At 40.1% G+C, this 26,946-nt stretch overlaps 1 protein-coding gene across 7 annotated transcripts in view; it reads left to right on the top strand.

The window, feature by feature from the left end:
- Positions 1-3,654: 3,654 nt before the first annotated feature.
- ebf3a (EBF transcription factor 3a) overlaps positions 3,655-26,946 on the top strand; it is a 145,627-nt gene continuing 122,335 nt past the window's right edge. The window contains exons 1-7 of one of the 7 annotated variants that reach the window (XM_038773662.1): positions 3,655-3,787; positions 5,025-5,563; positions 5,845-6,001; positions 6,371-6,434; positions 7,339-7,394; positions 9,936-10,009; positions 11,696-11,764. In XM_038773662.1, the coding sequence (XP_038629590.1) occupies positions 5,430-5,563; positions 5,845-6,001; positions 6,371-6,434; positions 7,339-7,394; positions 9,936-10,009; positions 11,696-11,764 (554 nt within the window). In that variant the 5' untranslated portion in view covers positions 3,655-3,787; positions 5,025-5,429. Of the gene's footprint in view, positions 3,788-4,808; positions 5,564-5,844; positions 6,002-6,370; positions 6,435-7,338; positions 7,395-9,935; positions 10,010-11,695; positions 11,765-26,946 lie in introns of those variants that run through there. The other 6 variants (XM_038773663.1, XM_038773667.1, XM_038773664.1 and 3 more) reach the window with 6 other exon arrangements.

Raw genomic sequence — 26,946 nt, 5'->3', positions numbered from 1 at the left:
TCGAGTTTATACACGCAAAGTGGCGGCGGGTTTTTAGTCTGGCCAATCTGGGAAAGTTCCATCTTGTAAACAAATCACGGGTTCCTCTAAAGCACTGCCAGCACACAAGGTCGATACAGGCACCGCGGCATTTTGAACCCCCGGCGAAAGATGTGCAAAGAAAATATGAAACTTTGAGAAATGCGGTCAATAAACGTTCCTCTGCCAACTAAAAAAAACACACACAAAAGTTCCCCGATCTGGATTTGGATTAACTAATGGGCGCCGCCCATGTGGAGAAAGCCCCTCTACTCCATCGCAGATCATGAGAGGGAAACATTGGGAAATAGGACGGTGTAAGTTGGTGGGTACGTGTATTGTCTTTAGTTCGTTGTGATGTGAGGGGAAAGTTGCTTCAAGAAATCTCGCTGGTGGATCGGCGGGGCTTCTTTCCGCAGTCGCGCGCGATGTTGGCGAGCTGTCTGAAGGAGTTCAGACTGATCCCATAGCCGAGTCTCTGAGCCTCCCGAGGCGGCGCTATTTGTCAAATATGCACCTTACAGGTTGCAGAGTGAATTCAGGGATTCGCGCTTTCCGCTAAATCTCTGTGATGCGCTGATTGGAATGGATATTCTTCAACCACCCCCCCCCCCCCCCCCCCCACCAAAAAGAATCTGAAACACAAAAACATGTTGATATCAACTCATCAAGGGGTTTTGATTGTCCAGAATCTAATCTAATCTAATAGTGGGGGGTGGGGATAAACTCATTTATGATTTGCGTTATTTTGATCTAAAAGTCCTGTCATAAGATCTATATTCTCTCCAAACTGAAAGAAAAAGACAAAACAGTCGACTCCATCAGTTAACTTATGTGGCATTTAATCTCGATGTGCTTTCCAGAATGGTTACTATTGTGCCAATTTGAGGGGGGAGGTGATGGGGGGGAAGCTATGTGTTGGTCATTTGTTTATTTTGCCAAATTAGGAAATAAATTGCGGTCAATGAAAAGTGGGCTGACCGGGTTTGGGAGTTCGCTGGACAATGGGGTGTGAGGGGCAGTGCACGGTGCCTGCTACAGAGATGACCCCCAGCAATTGACTTGCTGCGCTCTCCATTACCGCAATCACCTCACACTGTAGCAGGCGAGTTTACCCCCCCCCCCCCCCCCCCACCCCCAACCACCCCTTTGTGTAATCTTTCACCGCAAGTTTGACACGCGCTGTACAATATGTTGTTTTGTTTTTAATTTGGAAACTGCTTTGATTTAAATTGGCGCGAGGTTGTTGTGCAATTTGTTTACAAAATAAAAAACACTGCACAACATTTTTGTTTAAAAACAGCCAGAGAGGTACCGTTGTTACTCTTACATGGGACTTGTAAACAGCAGCAATTAGCTCAGTTTGCGATTGTTCGGGAGACATCGCTTCTCTTTCGGGGTTGAAGGCGGTCAATCCCAAAGCACTAGGTTTCAGGTACATTGAACAAAGGCAATCAGCTTGCCCCGTGCAAAAAGAAAGAGGTGTGTGTGTGGGGGGGGGGGGGGGGGGGGGGAGCGTTTGTAAAACCGGGCTGAGGGTTTAAAGCTGAAGTCGAAGCTAGGTTTGGTGGAGGGGGGGGGGGAGCCGTGTCTGTGGTTAGCGATTGTATTTCTGCTGTGTGCTTTGGTATGAGGGCGAAGAGAGGACCAGCTGGCGCGGGGTGGGGGGGGGGGGGGGGACTTGGGGCTAGGCAATGGCCATCTGACTGACTTTAGCTTGACATCTGGGAGACCACTGGTGTGTGGCACGCGAATCGCTTGATGTCGCTATTTATATGCAAATTCTGTGTACCATTCAACCCACACCGTAAATTTACAAAAGGAACACTTCACATAATAAGGAGAATCGTTACTTCGGGAGGTCTTTGACTGGACCATGCAAATCGGATTCAGTCCCGCAAGCTCCTGGCTCCCTCTCTTTGTCCAACAGCGGTTGCTAGCTCACTCTCCTAACTAAACCAAAAATCCGGATCATTCACCCCCCACCCCCTCCCCTCCCCCAGTATTTCACAGCGCACTCTCCAATATGGTTTTCAACTAGATCATTCAAACAATATTTGACAACAAAGAGTCTATAAATCTGTCTGTATCAATGTAATACCCGCGTTGTAGTGAATTATTTAAATATGTTGCGGGGTTCACTTTTCGAGGCCGGGTACATCGTTGGACAATCTCCCTTCATTCATTTTGGATGGAAATGTTTGCAAATAAGAGAGCGTGTTTGTGTGTGTGTTTGTGTGTGAGGGAGAGAGAGACTGTTGGGGTTCCAAGCTAATATGGGAAAGATTCGCGCGCGCGATTGTGCCCTTCCTAATCCTCCCTCAACACAAAGAGTACCTGGAAAAAAAAATTGAAAACGCCTTCAAAACACTGAGAACTCATTTGTTTCAACGCAGAAGTCAGTTTAAATTGAGGCGATGAAGTTTGAGCCGCTTTTATGCAAACCTTCCCCGACAAGAAATGGCAGCAGTAAATTGTTGTGTCAATACAGAGTCGTCACATTTTGCCTCGATTAAATTTGGGTTGTTGCAAACAGTTTGTCAAAATGGTAAATTTGGGTTGGATGTATTTTTTTTCCACGCTATCGTCTGGAGCACTCGCCGCTCAGACCAGATGAGAATAGAAAATGAGCGAAATATATTCAGCCCAAACCCTGTTGTGAGGAACAGCTGATTCCCCAATTCTGGCCAGATGGCTTCTGAACACAGATTTGCATTAATTTTCGCCTAATATCTTCAAAAAAAATAGTGGTGGTGCAGCTGCATTTGTTGTCAAATACGTTTTAAAACTCTTTGGCTGCAAGCAGGAATGTAGCCTCTGCGACGGTTTTTGTGGAACTTTTCAGGTTCTGTTTTACAGTCAACGGTATCAGCTTTAAAAGGATTTGGCTAAAACCCTATAATTTGGTAATCAGATTTAAATCGCCTCGGCGCGTGTAATCTGCTGTAAGAACGCTGTAAGTGACTTGATGCAAGGCACGTTTAACAGATTTGAAGGGTAACCCCTCTTAAATATATATTTTTTTAAATCAATGATTTATATACAAGTATTCACTTCGACTGGTTAGTGCTAAAATGAACTAATTTGTTTGCTGTACTTACTTAATAATAATGCACACTTACTATAACGGTCCTTTTCATCTCTGCATAAACTAGTGACTCGCAGAACTAAAATGTTCACAGATTTCAAATATTCCATTTTTAAAATAGCATCGAGATTTACTTAGCTGTAACTTATATTTAATTTTCGCTTGAAATGCATACATTTGTTAATAATACAGATGTTTCTTGTCGATATAACGCATCAGAAATTATTTTATTTATTATGCATGTTTCCTGCACGTTTTGATTTTAAAACACAGTATTAGGATTCTGTAGATCTATATGGCATCTTAATATGTGATGATTGCTTCTGAAGACTAATCTTATTACTTTCAATCGCCATAAAATATGATTTTATTATACTTACGTATTTAATTAGACGCCAGCAATGTAATGGATTTTGAAATCGGAATAGCAACAGCTTTGATAATTCACTTATCTGTCGCAATAGTCATTAACCCCCCAACACCAGAAAATGGATTGCTCTAACACATCTCTTTCTCATCCTCAGCGGAGTATTGAAATTCAAGTGTTATGGTGTCCCCTGATAACAAAATTCGGACTTCGATTTTCACCGATTAATTAAAATATTAGCGTACGTACGGTGTCAATTGTCAAAATAAGGATGGAACTGCTAATGCGAACGAAGAGAAAGAACTGATCATTGGGTAAGTGACTATCTCTGATTCACTCTCCCTCCAGCCTGGGATCTTACCTTTAGTAAGGAAAAAAAAGCACAGGGCAGCCTGCATCCCTGGGGTCCCCTCCTCTGGGCACCAGCTAATACCTCCGAAAGGCTAGTTTTAGTCAACAAAAATCTGGTTAGAAATACATGTGGATCTTCAGGAATTCCTAGTGATCGCATGTGTTCAAAGCATCTAACTTCAACTCTTCTGCTCCTTGTGTTGACACACAGCCCGAAACGCTCCCCTTTATATATATGTATAGTTTCCAATAAATGTACCTTATAGTGTGGATATTGATTCAGTGGACGTTCCCAGATCTTTTAACCTTAATTGATAACACGACCTGATGGATACAAGAAAGAAGGCAATTTAGTAATTGAACGTCAAGCTGCAAAAGGTGTATTGTTTCAGGGGGACGTATGGTCCTGAATAAATACCAAAGAAACCCCCCTCCGCACTTCGGCGGGGCGAGGGGGGGGGGGGGGGTGGGGAGAAAAACAGAATTGTGATTCATGACATTTTTCAGGTGGGTACTGCTCCAGATTTTTTATTCCGACAGTTGTTCTACACTGGCTAGCTAAAAATCCGGGTTTAAGGCCCGAGAAACATTTCCCACGCACTATTTCATAACTTTTCATTCAAACTTCAGCCGCAAGTTTTTTTTTGCTGCTGCACACACATATGTCCCTAACAGCTTCCTCCACTGCAGTTTGTGTTTAAAGTAAGAACTTTTATCCCCTATCATTCCTGTTTCAAGACAAACAACTCGCGTGCGCTGTATACATTTTTTTTCTCCTAAAGGATTCATTATGTTAATAATACTTTCTTGCATTTGATTTTATTGGTTGTCAATTTCGGTCCAAGAAGGGGGAAGGAGGGTGAAACGCACAGGGAGTGAAGAAAGGAGGGCGGCCCTCAGCCCGGAGCTGGGGTTTGGAGCTGTCAATCGCACGCCTCGCAGCAGTGCGATTGGCTATGCTAATCAAAGCTCCATACATGGCCGCTGTCTCCTCCCCTGAACGTCAGAATCTGTCAGCGCTACTGGTCCCGGGGGTTTAGAGTTTTGGCTCCCGGGAAAGGATCCATTCCTAGGGGAAAGAGGGCTGAGTTTGTATGTTTCCATCCATTCTCTGAGACGCTAAAGGCCCTAATCAACCTCTCCTGTGTCCAGGAACACCTCTATGGTAATCATTTTTCGTTTATTTGTCTTTTGGAGCAGGAGAACCTTGTCAGAAGTGGTCGATTCAGCAGTGTCCTGTGCAGAATACCTTTGATGCTGTAACCAGGATGACACCACACTGAGAGAACAACATCAACAAACAACATTTTTTTTAACTTCTTAAACCAAATTTCCCGCTAGTTGTACTTTTCTCCACAACGGATCACGACCCAACTAGCGCTGAACTACTCCAGAAAATTGTTTATGTCGTGCCAAATGCGGGACAGCTTGAAGAGGAAGCAAGTCTGAACTCGGCTTTTCTCTTACTGATCACAACGAGCGAAGTCATCTCTCATCTATTCCCCCTTCATCCGCTGTGGGGGAAAAAATCTGACATCTCCCTGCGCCCTCAAGCCGTACAGGAGCTGTTTTTTTGCAGAGAGAGAGAGAGAGAAAATTGTTTTAATGTTTGGAATTCAGGAAAATATACCGAGAGGTGGGACGACCATGAAAGAGGAACCGCTAGGAAGTGGGATGAATCCGGTCCGATCGTGGTTGCACACTGCTGGGGTAGTGGATGCTAACACGGCCGCCCAGAGGTATGTGTAATCAAATATTATCTTCCATCAGATTTTTTTTTATGTTTCTCATATCGACCCGAAATCACCAAATCCCCTCAATACTCTATCAATTACCCCCCCCTCTCCCTCTGCTCCCCTTCACTTTCCCTTCCATTACATCATATTACTGCTAGCGACAAATCAAGAAATCTCCAGTCTCCCAAATGTGATTCCCATCTCCCATGTATTTTCATCAGTTGCTCTCTGTCTCCAGTGCAGCTTAATTCTCACCGATAACACTGTTATTGTCTTCCCCGCAGCGGCGTGGGTCTGGCTCGGGCACATTTTGAAAAGCAGCCGCCCTCAAACCTCAGAAAATCCAATTTTTTCCACTTCGTCCTGGCCCTTTACGACAGGCAAGGGCAGCCGGTCGAGATCGAGAGAACAGCTTATGTGGACTTTGTGGAGAAGGACAAAGTAAGTTGCTCGCGGTAGAAATTATTTTCTCTCTTTGTTTTTAAGTGCACACCATAACTAACAAGCCTAACGGTACTCAAGAGGCGCCCAAACCACGTGTAGTTCCGCTTGTTCTCAGAAGCTTCACGGCTGCTGAGAAAAAATAGCTGCCTATTTATGGCGTTGTGTGTAAATATTATTTTATTGCAAAAAGCCTAAAAGCAAAATGTTCCCTATTGATGTAATCCATGAACTCGCCGCATACTTAACAAGTCAGATACTGGCAAGAAAAGCAGTTAATTATAAACAAATACATTGAAAGAGACATGAAAAATAAACTACGGATTGCAATGAATGATATAATTATTCATTTATAATGGTTGATTTTAGGAGCCAAATAATGAGAAAACCAACAATGGAATACACTACAAACTTCAGTTACTGTACAGCAATGGTAAGTAGAATTTGAACTGACCCAAAGAGCTGTACGGGTTGTTCTTTCTTTATATATTTGAATGGAGTTTGAATGCGAGTCATGTGGCGGTGATATTAATCACTGTTTATGTAACTTTCAAATCCATCTGGCCAGCATTTGAGTGTAAAAAGAAACTTAAAAGACAAGTATTTCAACGTCCCTCTTCCTGTTCTATCGGGCGATTGGCTCCAGAAGTGAGCATGAGGTTGCTTCCATACCTTTAAGCTGGGTCCTCATTCCCATTTAAGATGTTTTAATTTCATGCCCTGTCCGTGCCGTTGCAAGGAAAACTAGCGAACAGTGGATTGCACAATGTTAAAGCAGGCTGCAAAACGAATGCTTAAGGTAACATTTCTGAGCCAAAAGATTAAAAGCAGTAATCCTGGCTTGCTTCGCCCACAGTTGACCATGGAGTCCAAATTTGAATATCCTAATCAAAATGTTAAGGGTATCTGTGACATCTGTGACAATCCCCTTTGAGTATTATGGAATACTTGTGGAAAAAAGGGAAATGGACAAAGTGTGACACAAACATTCGCCCCCGCGAAGGAGCAGCGCTGTACGCTCCACTTCACTGCAAATTACACATTTCAACTAAACATAAAATTTACAATAAATGTCAAGAATTCATGAATTTCTTGGGATACAGTTTTTATTTCTCTCCCGAATATCTTATTCATGTTTTATCGCCTATCAGTTCATTTTACTGCGTTCATTACAAGGACATCAGTTTTCACATTTTGCCAAATTAGCAGAGCGCTCTACAGTAGTCAAACTTGTCTTTATATTTTTAGAATGAGCTGGGTGTTGATGCGGTTCTTCCTTTGATAACACGCGTTTCCCTTTTTAAGTACCGTTAAATTTGATACTACTTTATTTCTAGGGGTGCGGACAGAACAGGATCTCTTTGTCAGGCTCATCGATTCAATGACCAAACAGGTGAGAGTGCCACACAGAAAAACACACACCCTTTAATTTTTTTGCATTATAAAGTTTACAGCCGTGCAGTTTTACATGTTGTGAGGAAAGCAACACTTTTGCGAGCTGAAGTATTTGAACTGAATAGTTCGGGGTCAAATGAAACGCGTTTTTATATGTGCTTAGCTAAGTTTGCCCATCCGTGTGTGTTGGAAAATTCCTGGCGTCCAGTTAGCACTTGGTGAAGTAAGGCGTGATCTGATTTTTTTTTCTCTCTCTGGCAGTTGGCTTCCCCATTTGTCTGCGGTGTTAAATGCGTTCAGGTGAAAAGCCAGCGTGTCCTCCTCTAGTTTCCAACTCACCTCTCAAGCACAGTCCCCATAATTCAGCTTCAACTTTCGTCCCTGCCCAGAGTGCACACTTCGAGAGGGTGCTCCAGGGGTCATGAAACAGTCCATTCCCTGAGATCAGCTGTATTTCTTTATCATCTGTCTGTCATACCTTGTAAATAACATAATTACAGGCGGTTGCTTATTAAATTATTTAGCCTGTCTTCTGCAACTTCAAAGATGATAAATGCGGTTGATCAAAAGTGCAGCACAGTAATTAGCCACGGGAGTCGGCACGTTCACACTTTTACTTGAAAGTCGTCAAATATTTCACCCTCTCCACAGTACATTTTTTTTTTCGTCTTACACTGTAATTTTATTGTCACGGAGGCATTGTAAATAAAGAACAGCGTTCAAGGAATTGCCCGGGCGATTGGCTGGTTCCCTCCTCCCCGCTGGAAACCGTTACTCTCGCCTGATTATTGCACCTTTTTTTTGTCCAAATGAGTTTTGATGCATAACGTGCCCAATCCGGGCTACACGTTCATCTCGTGCAATCAGATTTCTTCCCCACAACTCAGATTTTACAAACCAAGACTATGATCATGCAGGGATTTCTGGAATTTTGAAGAGAAGGCGGTTTTCCAACAACGTCGATTGATTTTTTTTCCACACACAGAAACCATGAGATGACCCAGCAATTATTTATTTTTTTAAAATTAAAGACTTCAATCTGACAAGCGATTGACAGCTATCATGACCCCCCCCCCCCCCCCTTCCCCCGCCACAGTTCTATTTCCCATTCTTTGCAAGAGTTATTTCGATAGGGTCAGACAATCCCCTCCACGTTCTCCAGTGGTCTAGAAGTTGACAGGATGGTTTTATCCCCATTTATCTGCACAACCGCGTGTTTGTCGGGATCTCCGGAGCCTAATGGAAAGGGTGTATAACATTTGCCCCTTGCAAGTAGCTCGGTTTGAAGGATTGTTATCTTGTTTTAAAAGATAACTGCTCATTTAGGCACACATCCTCTTATTTTAATACTGCAAATGAGGCTTTGCAAAAGCGCTCATCTCCTCACTTGATTGATGGCAGATAAGCCCTGTTAACTGATCAAATAGCCAAAGGCGCAGACAACTAATTTATTGATTCCGATTTTCTTTTCGCAGTTAAAAAGTGGGTTGGAGGTGGGGGGGGGGGGGGGGGGGGTAACAGAAAATGCAAACCAATAGGCGCCATGGAGAAAGATTTTGAGCAAGGGGGCGCCCTTAACCTCTCCAACTTAAGGTGGGGTGTATTTTAGTGACCATAAATGGATAAGAGGCATCTGGACTGTGCGTTGCCCACAATGTGGGAAGAAGTGAGTGTGTCAGCTGAATATACGGGGGGCACGCCGCTCTGAGCTGGCATCCGATGCGCTCAGATGAGTTGTAAACAAAAAGCACGGTGCGTTTTGTGGCTCACTCTTCGTTTGGAGAACAGTCTCTGGAAGGCGAACGAGGATAGGGCGAACACACCTAGAGCTCCCACCATCTGGCTGCTGTTAGAGCGAATGCTCAATAATTACTCAACCGTACTCCCAGACTGTCTTTTTTTTAAGGAGAAAAAAAAATCATTGCGTGTAATTGAAAAATAAACACCAGATTCGCTCCATGAGTTAAGTCGCGAGAAAAAAAACTGTCCGCGGTTTTTTGGGAGGTTCGCGGGGCAGTGAAAGCAAAGACACAACACAATCTGCTTTGCGTCCCCTCCCCCCAAAAAACGTGTCACCCCAAAATAAAATATTAACATCCCAAATAACCACGGTGGGTGGGTGGGGGGAAGTCTGGAACAAGGCAATTTACCACCTCGATTTCCTGTGAATCATTGCCCCCCCACCCTCCTCATAGAACACATTATCAGAATTGAACATTAATAGCTGGCAATGACAGCCACCATTCCCCTTGCTTCAGGGCAACAACCTCTGCCCGAGAGAAATGTGACCGCTGGGCTTCTGAATGACAGGGCGCCCAGTTTTCGGCCCTTCCATCCTTCAAAATAAAGAAAGTTTGTTGGTTTGATGGGGATAACAGGGAAAATTAGTCATTGGGAATGATCGGGAAATGCACCTTCATTTCCCGAAAGAAAGACCATTGTTTCTGCCTGACCAGGTGTAGCGGCATTTGGTCCTTTGCTGATGGCAACTTTTCAATGTTAAATGGCTGATTGTTGTTTCTTCTGATAATTGCTTCAGCCGATAATATACGAAGGGCAAGACAAAAACCCCGAAATGTGCAGAGTCCTACTGACACACGAAATAATGTGCAGGTAAGCTACTTATATTGCGGGCGTGCTGTTGTCAATGTGGGAAAAAGTTACACTCACAATTGTTCTCCATTCAATGCGCAGGCCCGGAGATAACCCCGTTTGCAATAACAGTCCTATTTTGTATAGGAAATTATGAGTGTTCCCTTGCATCCCACGAGTTGAAAACATTGTTCCTTTGGTACTAAATAAAGCAAGATTCCTCCACCCACATTAATGGAAGGAGTTACTGCATTTCGGAAGTTAAACGTTTTAGTAACTGCAGGAAATTCTTTATCATCAACATTGGGACTACTGGCAACTATTTACATCTTGAGGGTTGGAAAAGTTAAATCTAGCACGCCGCTCGCTTCACCTGATTAGTATATTACCCCACGCAACTCTAAAGCACTTCAAGAAAAAAAAACGAATCAGGTTATAATTAGTTGATGTATCTGTCAGTGCTACTATAGGAGTCAGAGATCATTCAGTCGTTTTACTTCCCTGTTCTTTACCACGTTGAACCACAGATAAACCATAATCTGTTATTGATAAAAAAAAGAAACTCTTTGTACTTATTGAGCTCATGTATGTGAGAATTGATTTTGATACTGTCAGTTAACCTTTTCTCTAGAGCAGTGAGGTATTGTTCATACTGTTGTTAGATAGCATGCACATCACCAGGATTTGTGTCAGAAGAGCAATTTCCCACCTGTTTTTTTTCCTAACTGCCATAAGAGTTTCACCCTACAAGGGAAATAAAAATGCATCATTGATTTTGTATGTATTGAATGTGAAATATAGTTGCTTGTTAGAACAGAGCTGATCAGGAAGTGCAGTCAGGATTTCAGGCTACAGTAGCAGGTATCATGCTCTAAGGGGCATACTATTCCTAGCTATTATACTTATTGCTTAATGTCATTTCACTTAAAACATACTGTAACAGTGCTAATATACAAAAGCATAGTTTTCCCCACACTAGGTAATAAATATAAATTACAACCAATAAAGTGAAATTTCTTTATTATCCACCACTGCATGTATTGCAATTAACATAGAAGAGAGCACAGATGTGATTTAAGCTGTAAGTGCAAGACTGTAGACTTTCTTTAATCACTTTAGCTGTCAGATTTAAAAGGCTTTATATACTTTGCCTACCATATGGTGTTAATTTAGCCAATTTAGACATGTAACCATTATACAACTACAATTTTAAAGATATAATCATGTATTATATTTGCCATATTCAAATTTCAATTACATTTCTGAAACATATTTAACAATTTTTTTTTAAATCACAAAAGGGGCGTGCAGACTGTTATGGTTCCAATTATTAAATGCCCCACAGAAATATTGGTTGAAGGTGGCATCTTGCATCTTCTCCAGAAATAACAGCTTGACAATTAGAGGTAAACAAAAGCGGAAGCTGTGAAAACTTATTCCCAAGCCTCCTGCCTCTTTCTTTTGAGATCAACGCAAAAATGAGACACCATAACATGTTGTTTTCCAATCTTTTAACATTGCCATTATGATTTTTATGCATTGGCCATGATAATATTGAGGTTAAAAGCGGTGACCGGTGGGTGGGGGTTGTGTAGTTGAGGGGGGGGAGGGGGGGGCGAGGGGGGGGGGAGGGGGGGATGCGGTAGGAGGGAAGGAGAATAATGATTTATTTTTAAAAGTACTTCTGACTATTTGTTTTATTTATAGCCGGTGTTGTGACAAAAAAAGTTGCGGCAACAGAAATGAAACTCCCTCAGACCCCGTCATTATTGACAGGTATGAAAGTATTTTTGTTTTTTGATGCCCATTACCCTCAGTTTTGCATTCAGCTCATTCTGCATTGTTCCATTTGTTGTCCTTTTGCATTATCATGCACAGGTGGGTTGACTTGGAAACCTGGTGGCTCACTCTGTGGGGATTCAGTAATTGCTTGTGAGTTGTCAAGGGAAGCAGTTTCATCTGCCACCATGCTCACTGTGAAGAGTATTTTATGCCTAGAGAGCTTTTGGCTTTAAATGCAGATATGTGCTCTAATCTGAGTAACTTAGTATTTTATGTTACTTTTAGTTGTCATTGGTTTAATGTTTAGCTACGTATTATCCTAATTTGTTAGAGATAAATATATGTTGCTGAAGGGCTTCTGGTATTTAATTTGTATAGAATAGCTGCTGTCACATATTAAAAGTTACTGCAAAGTATAGGTATGATGACTTGCTTCTAAACTTCAATCTTCCATGCGTTTTGAACAGAGATAGAGTTTCAGCCACTTTCATTACTGGGGTATCTTCTGATCATGAACTTTGGTTTCAGTGTCTGAAAATTAAACCAGGAAAAGACCCTAAGTTAAGCCTGACGAAATATGCACCACCAGTAGAGAGCAATGCCAATGTTTGATTAGCTGGAATAGCTGTTTGCTTAGTGGAGAATGTTAGCTATCTGACAGAGGGGACATCTTTCTTATTAGTAATCAAATAGGGCAGACCAGTTGTTGCCATCACTCTGGGATTGTGTCAGGCAATTGAAGGCAGGTTCAACAGTTTGAGGAACTTGGTGTTGAAAAATCAATACAATTATATTTGTCTTTAGTGTTTCTGTCCTTATGGACTCAAAGTAGAATTTCTACATAAAGGGTGCAATTATAGTACAAGTAACACTTTTTAGTATATTAAGTGATTATTGAAAACAAATGCACTGCATATTTTTTCTTAATATTCCTCACTAATATCAGCATTCATCATTGCTCTTGTCTGGCTGAAAGTTATAAAAAAATATATTTTGCATTTTAATACTCAGGTTAGTATGGCGTTTCATTACAGTGGTTATTGAACATATGTACTGGGCAGATATTATGCTGTAATTTAAAGACACATTAATATTGTACATTTATTGTGTTATCAATAGTGATGGGATTCTAACCTGCAAAATGATTTATGTGCAAATAGGGAAAGGTGAAATAGCAATCCTAGTACAGTAAATTAAAATTTGTACAATATATCATAATAATAATACAATATTACAATTTGCTTTGAAGGCATTTGCGGGACAACTTCAGCAACATATTGAGAACATTTTATTTTGAAACATTTGGAAACAAATAATTGCAAACTTGATAGACACTCCACAGAAAAATTAGCATGGCTACTGAATCTTCTTTTTTATATCACCTTATGGTTCTTTATAAAATAGTTGTGTTTTATTGGCTAAGAAAACGATAGGTAATGTATTAATAGGTCTGAAGAATAACTGTTGTGCGGTTTACAGTAATAACTAATGCAAATGCCAGAAACTAAATTATTTATGAGAAATCTGGTGTTTCTAAATTTACTTGAAGTATACAAAAGGCTTCAAATGTAGGAATTCTAATGAGCTTGATGTTACACTATATACCAAGTCTTGGGGAAACTGGGGAAGTCTAGCTCGGACTCAAAAGCTCCGCTATGCGCAAATCTGGTTAGCAAGCAAGGTGGAAAAGTTGATCATCTTGATAAACATGGGGAAAGTATTACAGGTACTGCATAAACATTTAGATCCACATAGAAACCATACTGGAGCACCATTGACATATTGAAACAAAGCTGAAGTGAGACCCTGCATTTTCAGAGTTTCTCTTTCCCCTATTTTGTTGTATGGCTTAGAGTCCCCCGGTGAGCAATCTCATCACTTGGCTAGTTGGTTCTAAAAGGAATCACAGGGAGCATGCTCTACCAGTTTCTTTTTGCCCTCGGACACATTTAGCAGGTTCTGAACAGATAAGGCACACTTGTCCTCAGGATATGAACCAATAATTCAATCTTGAATTGAGATCTATGACCACACATTTGTTCCAGCTCAAGTCCAAGCAGTGTTCCGTAAATCAAAGCCATTGTCTATCGTTAGGTGAAAAAATAACATAGCAGCTTACTGCAAATAAACTGCTTAAAGGAAAGTCTTCTGACCTAAATGTATTCAGTGGGAGGGTGGGAGGGATGGTTGACAGGGTGGGGGGGGGGGGAGTTATTTGTGGGGGTAGGGGGAGATTATGATGAAGGAGGTGGGGAAAGAGGCGGGGAAAGAATACGTTTGCTTTGTTGTTCTGCTGAGCAGGATGGAAATATCATTTTCATAGTAAAATAACGTTTTCTGGGGAAACAAAAAGCAGATGTTCTTTATTCAGTACATCCATTGTCTATATCTCATGAATCAAAAAAGATAAATCCTGTTTCACCCATACATTTTGATGGTTTTAAATGATTACAGGATGTTGCAAAAACTGTTTAAATTAGAACCATAATCTGGGCTAAAATAATTCTTTCGTGCTAGCATAGTGTATTTTATTGCTAACTGCGGAAATTCCTGGAAAGGTACATCCTCTTGCCTTTTCCTTCCCTGTGTGGGTTCAATGTGGATGGATGCAATGTCCAACTGTTGAAAATTGAAAAGACTGATTGTTGAGGAAGACAAGAGGAGGCAGGATTATATTACAATCACAACACAGCACAGCAACGCGCTGGTGGGAGCTGTGGTAGCTGTGCTGGGATACATTAAATAGGTTCACGATACATTACGGATAGCACACACAGCAGAATGTTCCCAGTGGCACCCGTGCAGTCAAATAGCAAGTTGGCATCTTTACTTGTAGTAACTGGCATCCCCTGTAGAGCTGGCATTTCTGTACAGTTCAGGAGACTTATCATTCCAAGTGTGTCCTATTTTCCTGTAAGGCAGCCAGACATCTGTTTATCCCATTTTCTCTCTCTTGGAGCGATTGGAATGGCTTTAGTTTAGTGAAAAGTTTAGTCAGGTTTAACAGCTGTTACTGAATTTCAAGCCTGCTGGTTTCTAAAATATTTTCATTGACCTTTGAATTTATGTAGAAAACATTATGCCTCTGAAACAATGTAAATTTGTGATTTTTAACTCATTTTGAGTTTGTTACCATCATTTAACATGTTGTTGTTGAGAAAGGCCAAGTATTTTTTAAAATAGTACTTTTTTAAGGAAGCAAATATAAATGGACTGGAAGGAAAAGTTTTAATTCATTTATGACTGTAATTTAAGGGTTTTTTTTAGATTTAAAAAGTGATAGTAGTTGAAGACTGATTTTAGTTTTCTTAGTCAACGTTGCTTCCTTTCACTTCCTGTCACAAAGGTCAAAGAAAGCTGACCTTTGCTGGCAGCTTCAGTTGTTGAATAATTCATGTGATTGACTTTTTGTCAGTGCACACAGTTGTGCTCTGGGACATTTTATTCATTTACCTCATTTAAAGCGCCTTTCTGCACCTGTTCAACTATTAATATCATGTAATTTGTGCCTAATGCCGATTTTGCTTAACATTCATTATATTTCTTATTAGCTATATTTCCAAACGATTATGTATGATTATTACTAGACCCTAGGAACAGTGATGGGTTATTCCCCAGACCTTTACATCTTCTTGTCAGGCTGTTTTCGGAAGCAGTGAGAATAAACATTTGACCAATCCCAGTGTTTTTGTTCCTAGTCCATAACCAACCACCAGTTAAAACATTTTCCCTTATGGCTTTGGAAAAGCATGATTAAACCCTACTCTGTTGAAGCTGTACAAATGCCAGCATTTATAAGGTCAACGGTTTTGTTAAAAATGCAATGTAAATTAGAATCTCTGGAAAGGGACATTAAACAAAATTTAATTCATTGTCTTCTTGAATGCCATTTATGTTTTGGCTGGGCTTGGGACTGACAAGTAGGATTTTAAATTTTTAATAATTTTAAATTAAACATTGTTTTGTTATCTACCACTTAGTATGCTACAGTGTTTGGACAATTAATGCAAAGCTGTGATTGTTGGTGGTTTCCACTGTATGTTTAGAGATTATATAGAAACCTTCTTTGAATGGCATGTTGTCATTACATCTGCATAATGTAATTAGAGCAGCACAGTTTAGTGTTAAGTTTTCCTCCTCACTTTCTCCTGTGCATTAGCATATCAACATAGGGCAGATATTTTCTCAGCTTTTTGTTGTGCTTTGATTTCACTTTTCAAGGTGTTCCTTGTACCAAATAAACTGCAAGTCCTCTGCGTAAACTGTTGTTGCTACCCTTCTACTGGTGGTTCTGCACAGATTTCAAGGCTGCAGTATATTTCTGATTAATGAGCTTGGCAGTAGAAAATACATTTCAGGTCAGGAGAAACTACAAGTGCAGTCTCCATACAAGTACACAGGTGTGAACATTTCTGCATTATTTATGACCACCTCACATATCTTGTGATATAGAGGAAAAACAAAAAAAAATGGAGGCGCTGTGCTCGTTCAGTCTTCAAAACTAATTATATCTCAGTGACCAAAGACTATAGTGGAATGTCAAGAAGCTGGTTCGGTGTTTTTCTGGGGATGAGAGGGGTAGGGGTGAAGTTTGATGGGGGGGGGACGTGGGAGGGGGTGTTGGGGGAGTGGGTTGTGGGGATGACAAGGGGATGTTGTGGAGAGGGGAGGAGAGCTTTCAGAGAAAGCAAGAGAGTAAAATTGGCGAAAAAAGAGGCTACTTACATACAAAGAGCTAGTGAGGGTAGGATATATGGGAAAGAATAGCAGGAAGAGAAGGGGAGGCAAGCCAAGCTGTCAAAAGCTATACAAAATGAGGTAACCTGATGGAGACCATTTCATGCTTCTGTTTCTGTCTTATCAGGTGAAAAGGAGAGATACTGCCACAGCCTATAATTTTGTTTGGATGTCTTTGCTGTATTGTGTTACTTTACAGAAAATCTGCCAAAATCAGAACGCTATTATTCCATGTTAAAGGAATTGGTGATTTTATCAGCAAATGAACAAGATTTCTTTCTATAGCCTTAAGAGAAAATAAACCATGAAAGTGGAAATAGAGTTGTTTTTTTTAATAAACATAGAGTACCCAATTAATTTTTCCAATTAAGGAGCAATTTACCTTGGCCAATCCACCTAGCCTACACATCTTTTGGGTTGTGAGTGCGAAACCCAGACAAACATGGGGAGAATGTGCAAACTCCACACAGACAGTGACCCAGAGCCGGGATCGAACCTGGAACCTCTGTGCCGTGAGGCAACAGCACTAACCACTGCTCCACCGTGTTGCCCTGAAATAGAGTTGTTTGAACAAAGTATTAGTAACAAAGTTTATAAAGTCTAAATCTCTGGTTCAAGATGTTTGGTTTTTAGCCAACAGTGATGTAATAGTATATTCATTTCCTTCCACAAATCTTTAATCACTTATAAGAATACAGATTTTGGAATGGGGAGGGGGGGGGGGCGGGGGGAGAGAGAGCGAGCGTGGGGGGGGGGGGGGGGTGGTATGTTGTGACTTACAGATGGAAATTCCTAGCTTTAGTAAAGGGGTTTCCACTGCAGAAGCCAGTAGGTGATTGACAGACAGGGCTACAGGAAGTGAATTCTGAGGAAGCTTAACCTGTACTTGGCAGAGCTTCCACAGATTACACTGAAGAGAAAATAAAAAGCACTTGTTTCGGTGGAACCACTTAACAGTCGATGTGCACTTTAACATAAAACTTTATTTTTAAAAAACTTTCAATATATTGCCCAAATTATGTAATTGAAACTATAATTTAGAAAATAACTGATTTTTATTTCAGTGGTTAACTCTGAACCCAAAACTGCTTTCATTAAAGTTAGCACTTAATCAACTTTGTTGATGACACTCACAGATATCAGCAAAACGGCCATTCTTATTAGGGATCCTTCTTATCAAGATTGGAGTCCCACTGCCAAATTCAGCAAGGCCAAAGGAAAAATGTTTACCAAACAAGTAAGTTCAATAAAACAGATTCTTAGTGAGGTTTGATTATAAATTACTATAAACATAAGCTAACTAAAATCAACTGTTATCTTTTACTTATAATGGTAAATACAGTAATGCATAACAGCTGGTTAGTTTGCTATGGACCATGTTGTGTTTCTCGAATAGTAACTTCATTGGAAAATGAGTTAAACATATGTGCAAAGGAAGGGCCTTCCTTACATTTGTGTTGTTGTAAGACATGTAGCATGGGCCCAGCTAACGGAAGAAGCTGGCTCCAGCTTGTCGCTAGTGAAAGACGAAACACGGTTACACATCTGGTGAGAAAGAGCAGTTCATTTGCCGAGACAGCTCTCCCTGCTTTAGCTGAAAGAGGCTATTTTGATAGAAACAAAGCAGTGGGGGCTGGGGTGTCGGTTACTAGCATTGGACTGACTGAAAAGTCTCAGGGTTCAGTAATAAAGACAAATTAAAATTGCAGCATGCAGAGTTAACCCCCCCTCCACCCAACAAAAAAACATTGCTTACGCTGACATTTTTATTTAGCAGTTCTAATCTCCGCCTAACAAAAGTTTACTTGAAAAGGGGCACAAGTTTTAAAGTGAAATGTAAGCAATAATTAATCTGCTGCTAAAAAAATAGGAGTTATTGAACAGAAAATCTCTGGACTCGGACTTGGTTCATCTGACTGTGACATATGTGCAGTAAAAGAACTTTATTCGATTGTGTATACAAGACGAACACTCCCCCTTTTTAGTATTGAATGCACTGCTGGTGTTCTGCACATTCACCCTAGCCATGCTCGCAAGACTTGTGACCGCACAGAAGGCTCAATTTGGGCAGGCGACAAAAGACCCTAACAGTTGGAGTAGGGCTATTAATGCACAATGGGCAGACGCGGGTGCCTATTCTTTGTGAATAACAACCAGCAAAATTGAATTGGTTTTGGTATTGTGTGGATTGTAAGGAATGCACTTTGCCAACCCAAATTTGATTAGGATTTCCTCTACAAGTTTGTGTAGCCCTTCTGTGGTGCATATGCCTCGGCCTGGCAGCCATTTACTTTCATCCAAATTACATTAGCAGTTTATTCTTGAATGGAGGTATAACCGTTATTTTTTTTATCCATCTGGAAGAGGATAAGAGAGAGGATAAAGGGGAGGGATAGTATAGAAAGAATGAGATATGGGTTTCATTATGCAGTTCCTTTAAAAGTTAATAGTTGCGATTAATTTTTGTAAAATTTATACACGGGTGGATTAGGGCCTGAGCTACAGAGTAAGAAAGGCTCTATCTTCACATGAAACAAGCTTTGTAGCTCTGAAGAATACACCATGTTTCACACGTTGTAAATCATTCTGAGGTATAAATAGTCAATTTATTGGGTTTAAACTTAATTTATGGTGTTTAATTTTTCCGATGGAATTTATTATAACAAATGTAAAAAGACAAAATGTCCTCTTACCTCACACACACATAACATTTTAATACTAAGAAAGTGATTTTTCATCAAACCTATCAGTGACCGTAGTAACATTACAATTAAGTACCTTGTAATTTTTAAGTTTTTATGCTTATAAGAGGCAGACAGGAAAATACACCTTCAGTTCTTATAGGATATATTCTTTTGCAGCAAAACCTAAATGTTGGCTGATGCAGAACTTGTTTGTCCATGTCAGCAGTTTTGTTTTGTCTCTTTTGCTTGGCTTTATGAGTGTCAGGATTCTAGGTAGATGTCAACAATGTTTGTGGTTTATGTATACAAACTGCATATTACTGACATAAATCTATTATGGAAATATCTTAAAAATCAATTCTCTGAGAATTATAAAAAACAGGCTAGTTTCTATATTGGGACATAGTAAACAGATTGTAGCAGCAGCAATGCATCAGATTCCTTCTTTGTGACTTCCACTTTCACTTAAAAATGTCCCTTTAAATCCATTGGGTGAAATGTTAAAAGTGTGACAGTTATTAATAAAACCTGCACATTTCAAACCACTTTTCCAAAACACTTATTGCAGATTTTCTCACTGTGGAGCAGCAAAATGATCTTTTAGAACAGTTTTTCAAGTTTTCAGTTTAAGAGTTTAGCTTCCCTTTATTGGAGCAACCATTGTCACTACCAGACACACTCTTTGTTGGAAAATACAATATTTCTTCTTCTGTAATAGCATTGAAATAATTAGCTCCTGTATGAAGTGTAACATTTGTTTTCAATGCATTATGTGAGAAGAAAAGCATTAGATCAACCCAGTGGGTTTGATGGTACACAAATTTCAACATGAGGATAAGTAATACAAGCCCTTCTTCCCTATCACACCCATAGCATTTGTTTCAAATTAGAAGTGGTTTGTAAATCAGATCAATATGTGTGGATGCTGTAGTCCCTTAGTGGGATCTCTTATGTCAATTCTTCCTCAATATTTGCTTATTGGAAGTGGTGCCAATGTGTGCTTCCTACATCCATTTCCATTTTCAGAACACATAGCAATTTGTATTGTGACACTAGAAAGATTGGGTAAGGAAATAATCTGTGGATAGGATTGGACATGCTACTGGGTCCTGCTGTTTGAGGTCATAGGACACCGATCTATGTGGTGGACAGAACTCATCTATTACCTCCGCGATCTGTGCAATGGTCCTTGGCCTAGAGAAGACCCTGGGGATGGTGGAATGAATTTAGCAAAAATCTTTTTAAACAAAAACAGTACACATCATTTATTAACTTAGATATTCCATAGCTATTTAAAAAATAGTTTGTATAAAATACAAAAAAAATGAACTTCGTAAGTTAAGCGCAGCATTGTTGTAGATCTGAAAACTCTTATCATCAAAGTATTTAAAATTATTGTCAAATCAAACACAATTCAGATATTAGCTAAATGCTATTTTCAAGATAATTTTTCATCTTTCATGTATGGCATCAAAGTAAACTACCACTCATTTTCCCTGAGAATTCATTATAATTGCTTCTACCACTTTTAGGTTCCAGAAGCTCCACGCTTCTTCTGTGAAATAAACGGTATTTCAAAACATATTTTATTCTTGTTCATTAAGAGCAGAAGTAGCTAATTTGCAGCGACTTTGTGCTATGATGTGATAGTAATTAATCGTATGTGTTTCAGGTCAGCTTGTAACCAGAACAGAATTGTCCAATTGATAATAATTGTACAAGTGATGTGTGTGAAAAATGTTGAGATGTACAGTCTCATTATGGAAACGTGTGCCTTTGAACTTTGCGTCTTAAATTAGTTTATGTTGAACATAGTCATTTGTTACATCTTGAAGTCCAAAAAGACCACGTAAAATATACCATTGTTCATTATAAATTAAAAACCTGTTGGCTATGCTCATTGCTTTATTATCCCCACAGACTAGTCTGCTGGAAGGTTATGACATATTATCCACAGTTAGATGTGGTGGTAGCTAGGCTGCACAATGGAATCCTGTGCCAATGTAGTAAAAAATGCATGTCAGCATCATCAATTGAATGTAAAAGCTCTCCATAGAGAGAATTTGTCTTTACTGTTTCTTACCTGTCGCGGTGGAATTTACTGGTCAAGTTGAGGAAAAAGGCTTGTTTAGTTGAAAATAATGATCATGAATAGAGTCATAGAGGAAGGGGAAGGAACATGGTGACAGTACTTGCTATCAAGACCTGCAATTCCAAGAAAATATGAGTGTTCTGATCCAGGGAACTAGTAATTATCTTTTTGTGAAGAATGTACAATGGTGCTAGGATGATGAATTGATCACAGATTGGAAGCGTGGTTTAACTGTCATGTTACAGAGATAAGAGGGTGCTCAGGGATTGCTCATTCTTTCTGCTAGTTCACAGCCAGCCAGTTTATTAGCACAAATCCCAAATGTTTAGTAAACTCATTAGGTTCCATCTAATGCTAATTTATCATCATAGATGGAAACATAGCAGTTGAGGCCAGAGGACTGTACAGAAACCTCACGATTTACAGGGCTTTCTGATCAATCACACTCCTCCTGCTGGTCGTTTCTCTTTAAAAGCTTTAAACTGTACAGAATGATACATAGGATTAAGCTGCAGCAATCATTTTAGGTACCCAGGAGTTATCTCTCAGAAGATGGTTATCAGAAAGATTTGGAAAATACAAACTTAAGCCAGGTGTGGTCCCGGTATCTTCACAGACGGGTGAAGAAATCATTGTGCATTTCAGTTCTGCACAGGAATGCATTTTATTGTGCAAATGTCGATTGAATATGTTTGAACCTTTATATGGTGGTATTGGAAAAATGGAGAAAAAAAATCAGGTTTTTAAAAGACCAATGTTCTTGTCATTTTCCAAAATATTCAATAGTATTTTGGGGAGAATAATAACCTTTTTTGATCTTTGGCAACAGCTGCAAAGATAATGAAATTCTTATGATATTTCACCAGGTAAAATGTGAATTGCAGAAGAAAAGCTATTGAATTTTTATGGATCTTAATCATATAAAATGAGATTCATGGGGCATACATATAACTGCACTCTTTAGATTTTTCTTCTCCGCTGGGCTGCAGTTCCACTGTTATTTCACTATGTGGTGTTAGGTGTACCCTTGTAGGAAACCTCAGTTCAGCTTCCGAAAAGAAAACTCAAAAACCCTGGAATCAGATTTGACTAACAGTGATAATGAAATATGGCAGAAATTTCCTTGTGCTAGTTCAGTGGCAGGAAAGGTCCTGGACGGTCTATATTAATTCATCTGACTTATGTTCCCATGTCCTGATTTACTTTATGATTAAAAACTGCTGCAGGTTTCCTTGCCAATTGAAATCAGATCTCATCTGCAGCACAGTTGTATTGATCCCTATTTAACATCAAGGCTCAGAATTGATTGGTATTGATTAACAATAAAAACACTCTGGTGCTTGTCCAGCAGTAAGTCCAATATTTAGAATGAAAGAGTACTGTGCCTCTACTGTGTATTGAATGGGATAAAGCAGAAATAGTGTTAAATGTTTTTAAAAAAACAGCAGCAACTCTTTGATACAGTAACAACAGATCAGTTGTTTTTTGCGTGGATTAATATTGTTTTCATTTAGATGTCCTGCTTTTTGGCACCTTATGTAACTTTATGTCACCTGTTAGGATCTTTTAATGGAAGTTATTTTCACCTTTTTATGCCATTCTCAAATGTTCTGGTGAGGCATTTACTTCCAGGTCTTTGGCAAAGCTGCTTTGTGACTGATTCTTAGTAGGTGCATTCGATGTGCCCTCGAGGGTATTGACCCATTCACGTTTAAAATCAGAGAGGACACGTCTTCCAATTAACATTTTGTATTGAGAGCTTTGCAGAAAACATATAATGTCATTCTCATATAATGATAGTAAACAACTCAAATGGAGAACAGTTAAGCAGCGAAATTCATCACATAATAGATTAGAAAATGACCGATGGTATAACAACAATGAGCCAGAAAATTTGAGATGAATTATACTATTGCATTCCCACGCAACAAATGCCTGTGTTGATTGATTCTCCTTTGCCAGCCTTTCCTGGTTACTTTTGGCAACCAGCTGGGCCTCAACTACTGTTTGTAAGTATTGGAAGAGGCTGAAAACATCTGATAGAGATTATCCAATGTTTAACATCCAGAAGTTTACAGTTATATAATGATCAGACCTCACCACCCCCACAAGCTCCCTAGAGATGTGAATTGTGTGAAGATGCTTTTAAAAATAATGCCGACAAATCAGGCCCTTTCAAGTTGTACTGTATATCCAGACTGTTACTAATTTTATTTGGTATAGCACATGCCCAATTTGCTTCTTGTAATGTTGATTGAGGAATCATTTCAACAAGGCTATTCCCTGTAAGTACTCATTGTTTGCCTGTGGAAAGCCACGAGAATCCCATCCAACTGGGACTAAGGGGTCAGATATGTCCATAATGAAGAGCAGTCTGACAATATCCAACCACTGTGGTTATGGTTGTTTGTGTAAAAGCTATAGTTTGCTTTTTTAGCAACAAACTGAGCCGATCAAATCTACCCCTCTGGGCTAAAAGATGCCTGGATGGAAATAGGTCAGTTTCCTTGTGATTTATTCACTGACCAAACATACAGTTAAATCCGGAATAAAACCGGAAAGTGCTCCAAATACTCAGCACTTCTGGCAGCACCTGTGGTGAGAGAAACAGGATTCATGTTTCAGATCTCTGACCTTTTATCAGAACTAGTTAAATCTGATCAATTTTGTAATCATTTTTCCTTATTGATCTAGATGTTAAATATTATAATAACTTAACCTTTCTTGAAATTCAACATTAATTTAAGTATAGTAATGAAACATGATGGGGCACAATCTAGAGATTCAGGGAAAACAATGCTTGGTTTTGTTTTGTTTGCATTGTGGTGCATACTTCCTTTTTAAAAAGCAGGCATGGCATTGTATAGTCATGGGGGCTGTGAGTTCAAATTCCACTGTGGCAAGCTGTGAAATCAATTTCAATAATTTGTGGGCTATCACCAGATGGAATTGCCATAAAAGTTGCTGGATTGTTGTAAAAAGCCTACTAATACATGAAAATCCTTCAGAGACGAGACCCTACTACCACTTCCCAGCCTGATTAACATGTAACTCCAGTACACCCCCAGTTTGGTTAGTATACTCTGAAGTTGGCAAGCCAGCAGCAGGCCACGCAATTGAAGCACAATAATACTGAACAGCTGTCGGTAGTGATCCAGTGTCATTTCAGGATAAGATTAGCAGTATAAGCCCCGTTGACTGCAAGGCATCCTAAGGACTAGTGAAGCAATCTAATATCAGGATCAATCAATCACCATCCCCAATTCCTCCATTACATTCCCTGGGCATATGCTGTTCTACTGGTAGGATGACTAGAGATGCGACCACAGTGATGTACACTCAAATAAGAGTGGGCGGGGAAGTTCCCGACATTTTCTCTGCATCTTATGAAGTCTCATGGCTTCATATCATGGTCAAGGAAGTCTCCTGCTGATCAGCACCCCGCTCAGCATCTCATCCCCCATCACTGCAGCCCATCCAATGGATGAAACAGAATATCCATGTTAAATATCACTGGAAAAAAGCATCAAGAGAAGCCAGGGCACATAATGGCATCCTTGCCAAGTGATTTATTCGTACCATCACTGACTAAACTGGCTGAATCTTGAAGCATACAGCTGCTAGACTGGGCCTGCAACAGGTAATGAGGCAACCAACATGAGGGAACAACCTTAGTCCTATCCGTCCCAATTTTTCTATCACAGCCAAACTGATCTCCAATTACATTAGTAGGCGTGATCACTATACTGTCTTCATGAAGCTTGTCTTCACAATGAAAAGGTCTTCAATTGCGTAGTGTGATACCACCATCATGCTAAATTTGGTCGACTAGACAGTTATAATTCCAAACTTAGCATCCATGATAGGCTGCAGCGCATCAGCAACACCACTGTGTACCATCCTAATATGCAATCACATAGTCCAGCACATCACTTACTCATCCATCACCACCAAGAAGGGAAGCCAGTTGCAGTTCAGAAGGGAGTGGAGAGGACATGTTAAGAGAAACACAAGGCATGCATTAGACAGAAGTGCTAACCTAGTGAATATTACAAACGGGGCCTACCTGCATATTAAACATAAAAAATAGCGTCCCACAGAGCAAAGTTGGCCAACACCCAAAGCTCTGTTGCACAACCGCGTATGGATGAGAATTTCAATGGACAATCAAATAATTAACAGTGGGGAAAGTCACCAATAACAATCCCATCTTCAATAATGACTGAATACAGTATTTGAGTCCAAGCAACAAGATTGAAGTGTTTGGAAGTATGTTCAATCAAAGTGCTGAGTAGACAATCCTATCCTATCATATGATAGAATCATAGAATTTACAGTTCAGAAGGAGGCCATTCAGCCCATCGAGCCTGCACCGGCCCTTGGAAAGAGCACCCCATTTAAGCCCACACCTCCAACCTATCCCTGTAACCCAATCTAACCTTTTTGGACACTAAGGGCAATTTATCATGGCCAATCCACCTCACCTGCACATCTTTAGACTGTGGAAGGAAACCGGAGCACCCGGAGGAAACCATTGCAGACACGGGGGGAACGTGCGGACTCTGCACAGACAGTGACCCAAGCCAGGAATCAAACCTGGGACCCTGGAGCTGTGAAGCAACAGTGCTAACCACGGTGCTACCGTGCTATCCTCTTCTACAGTCCCGAATTGGACATTCTGAATTCTCCGCCAATGTACCCGAATAGGCGCTGGAATGTGGCGACTAGGGGCTTTTCACAGTAACTTCATTGAAGCCTACTCATGATAATAAGCGATTTTAATTTCATTGTCATACATACCAGTGTACAACCAACATAGTTCCTTCCACATGACATTAAGTATTAGCTGGCATTGCTGGACACAGTGAAGTTGATTGGAATTGGCAAAATACCAGTTGGAGTGCTGAAGACATACGTCCTATCAATAACATTTTCTCAATCAAGCTGTTCCAGTTCTACTATGACACTGGCATCTACTTGCCAAAGGTGAAAAAGGACAAATCTAAACTAGGGAATTACTGTTCTCTAAGACCCTTCCCAATAATCCATAAAGTCATGGAAGGAGTCATTAATAGTGTCATTGAGCTTCACCTATTCTACAATAATCTACACACCAATATTCAGTTCAGGCCCAGCCCAAAACAGACCTCATTACAACCTTGATCTACACATGGATACAAGAACAGAAAACCAGAGGAGATGTGAGAGTAATTACCAGTGATTTCAAAGCAAAATTCAAACACGCACAGCACCAATTACTTAAAAAAAATCAATGGGGGTCAAAGGAAAAAGAAACTTCAATAACCGGAATCACACTTGACACATAGAAAAATGATCATGGTTGTTGAAGAAGTTCCTGAGGGCAGCATTCTCAGCCCAACGATCTTCAACTGCTTCATCGATGACCTTCTTCTATCACAAGGTCAGGTTGTTCACAGGCGATTTACAGTTCTTCCAAAAATGAAGCCATTCCATGTTAGAGTACTGTAGGACCTGGACAACCTTCAAGTTTGAGCTGACAAGTGTCTGGTAACACTTGTGCATTGTAAGTTCAGGAAAGTGAAAAAACCTGTCTGTGACCTTCAACAGAACTATCTTCCTTCAGGATTATTTGATATTTTCTCCATTGAAAGGTTATGAAAATAAACATTAAGTAAAGAATA

This window comes from Scyliorhinus canicula, chromosome 16 (genome assembly GCF_902713615.1).
Source record: "Scyliorhinus canicula chromosome 16, sScyCan1.1, whole genome shotgun sequence".
Classification (NCBI taxonomy): Eukaryota; Metazoa; Chordata; class Chondrichthyes; order Carcharhiniformes; family Scyliorhinidae; genus Scyliorhinus; species Scyliorhinus canicula.
Note: the sequence above shows the minus strand (reverse complement) of the source record. Positions and strands in the feature narration are given on the sequence as shown.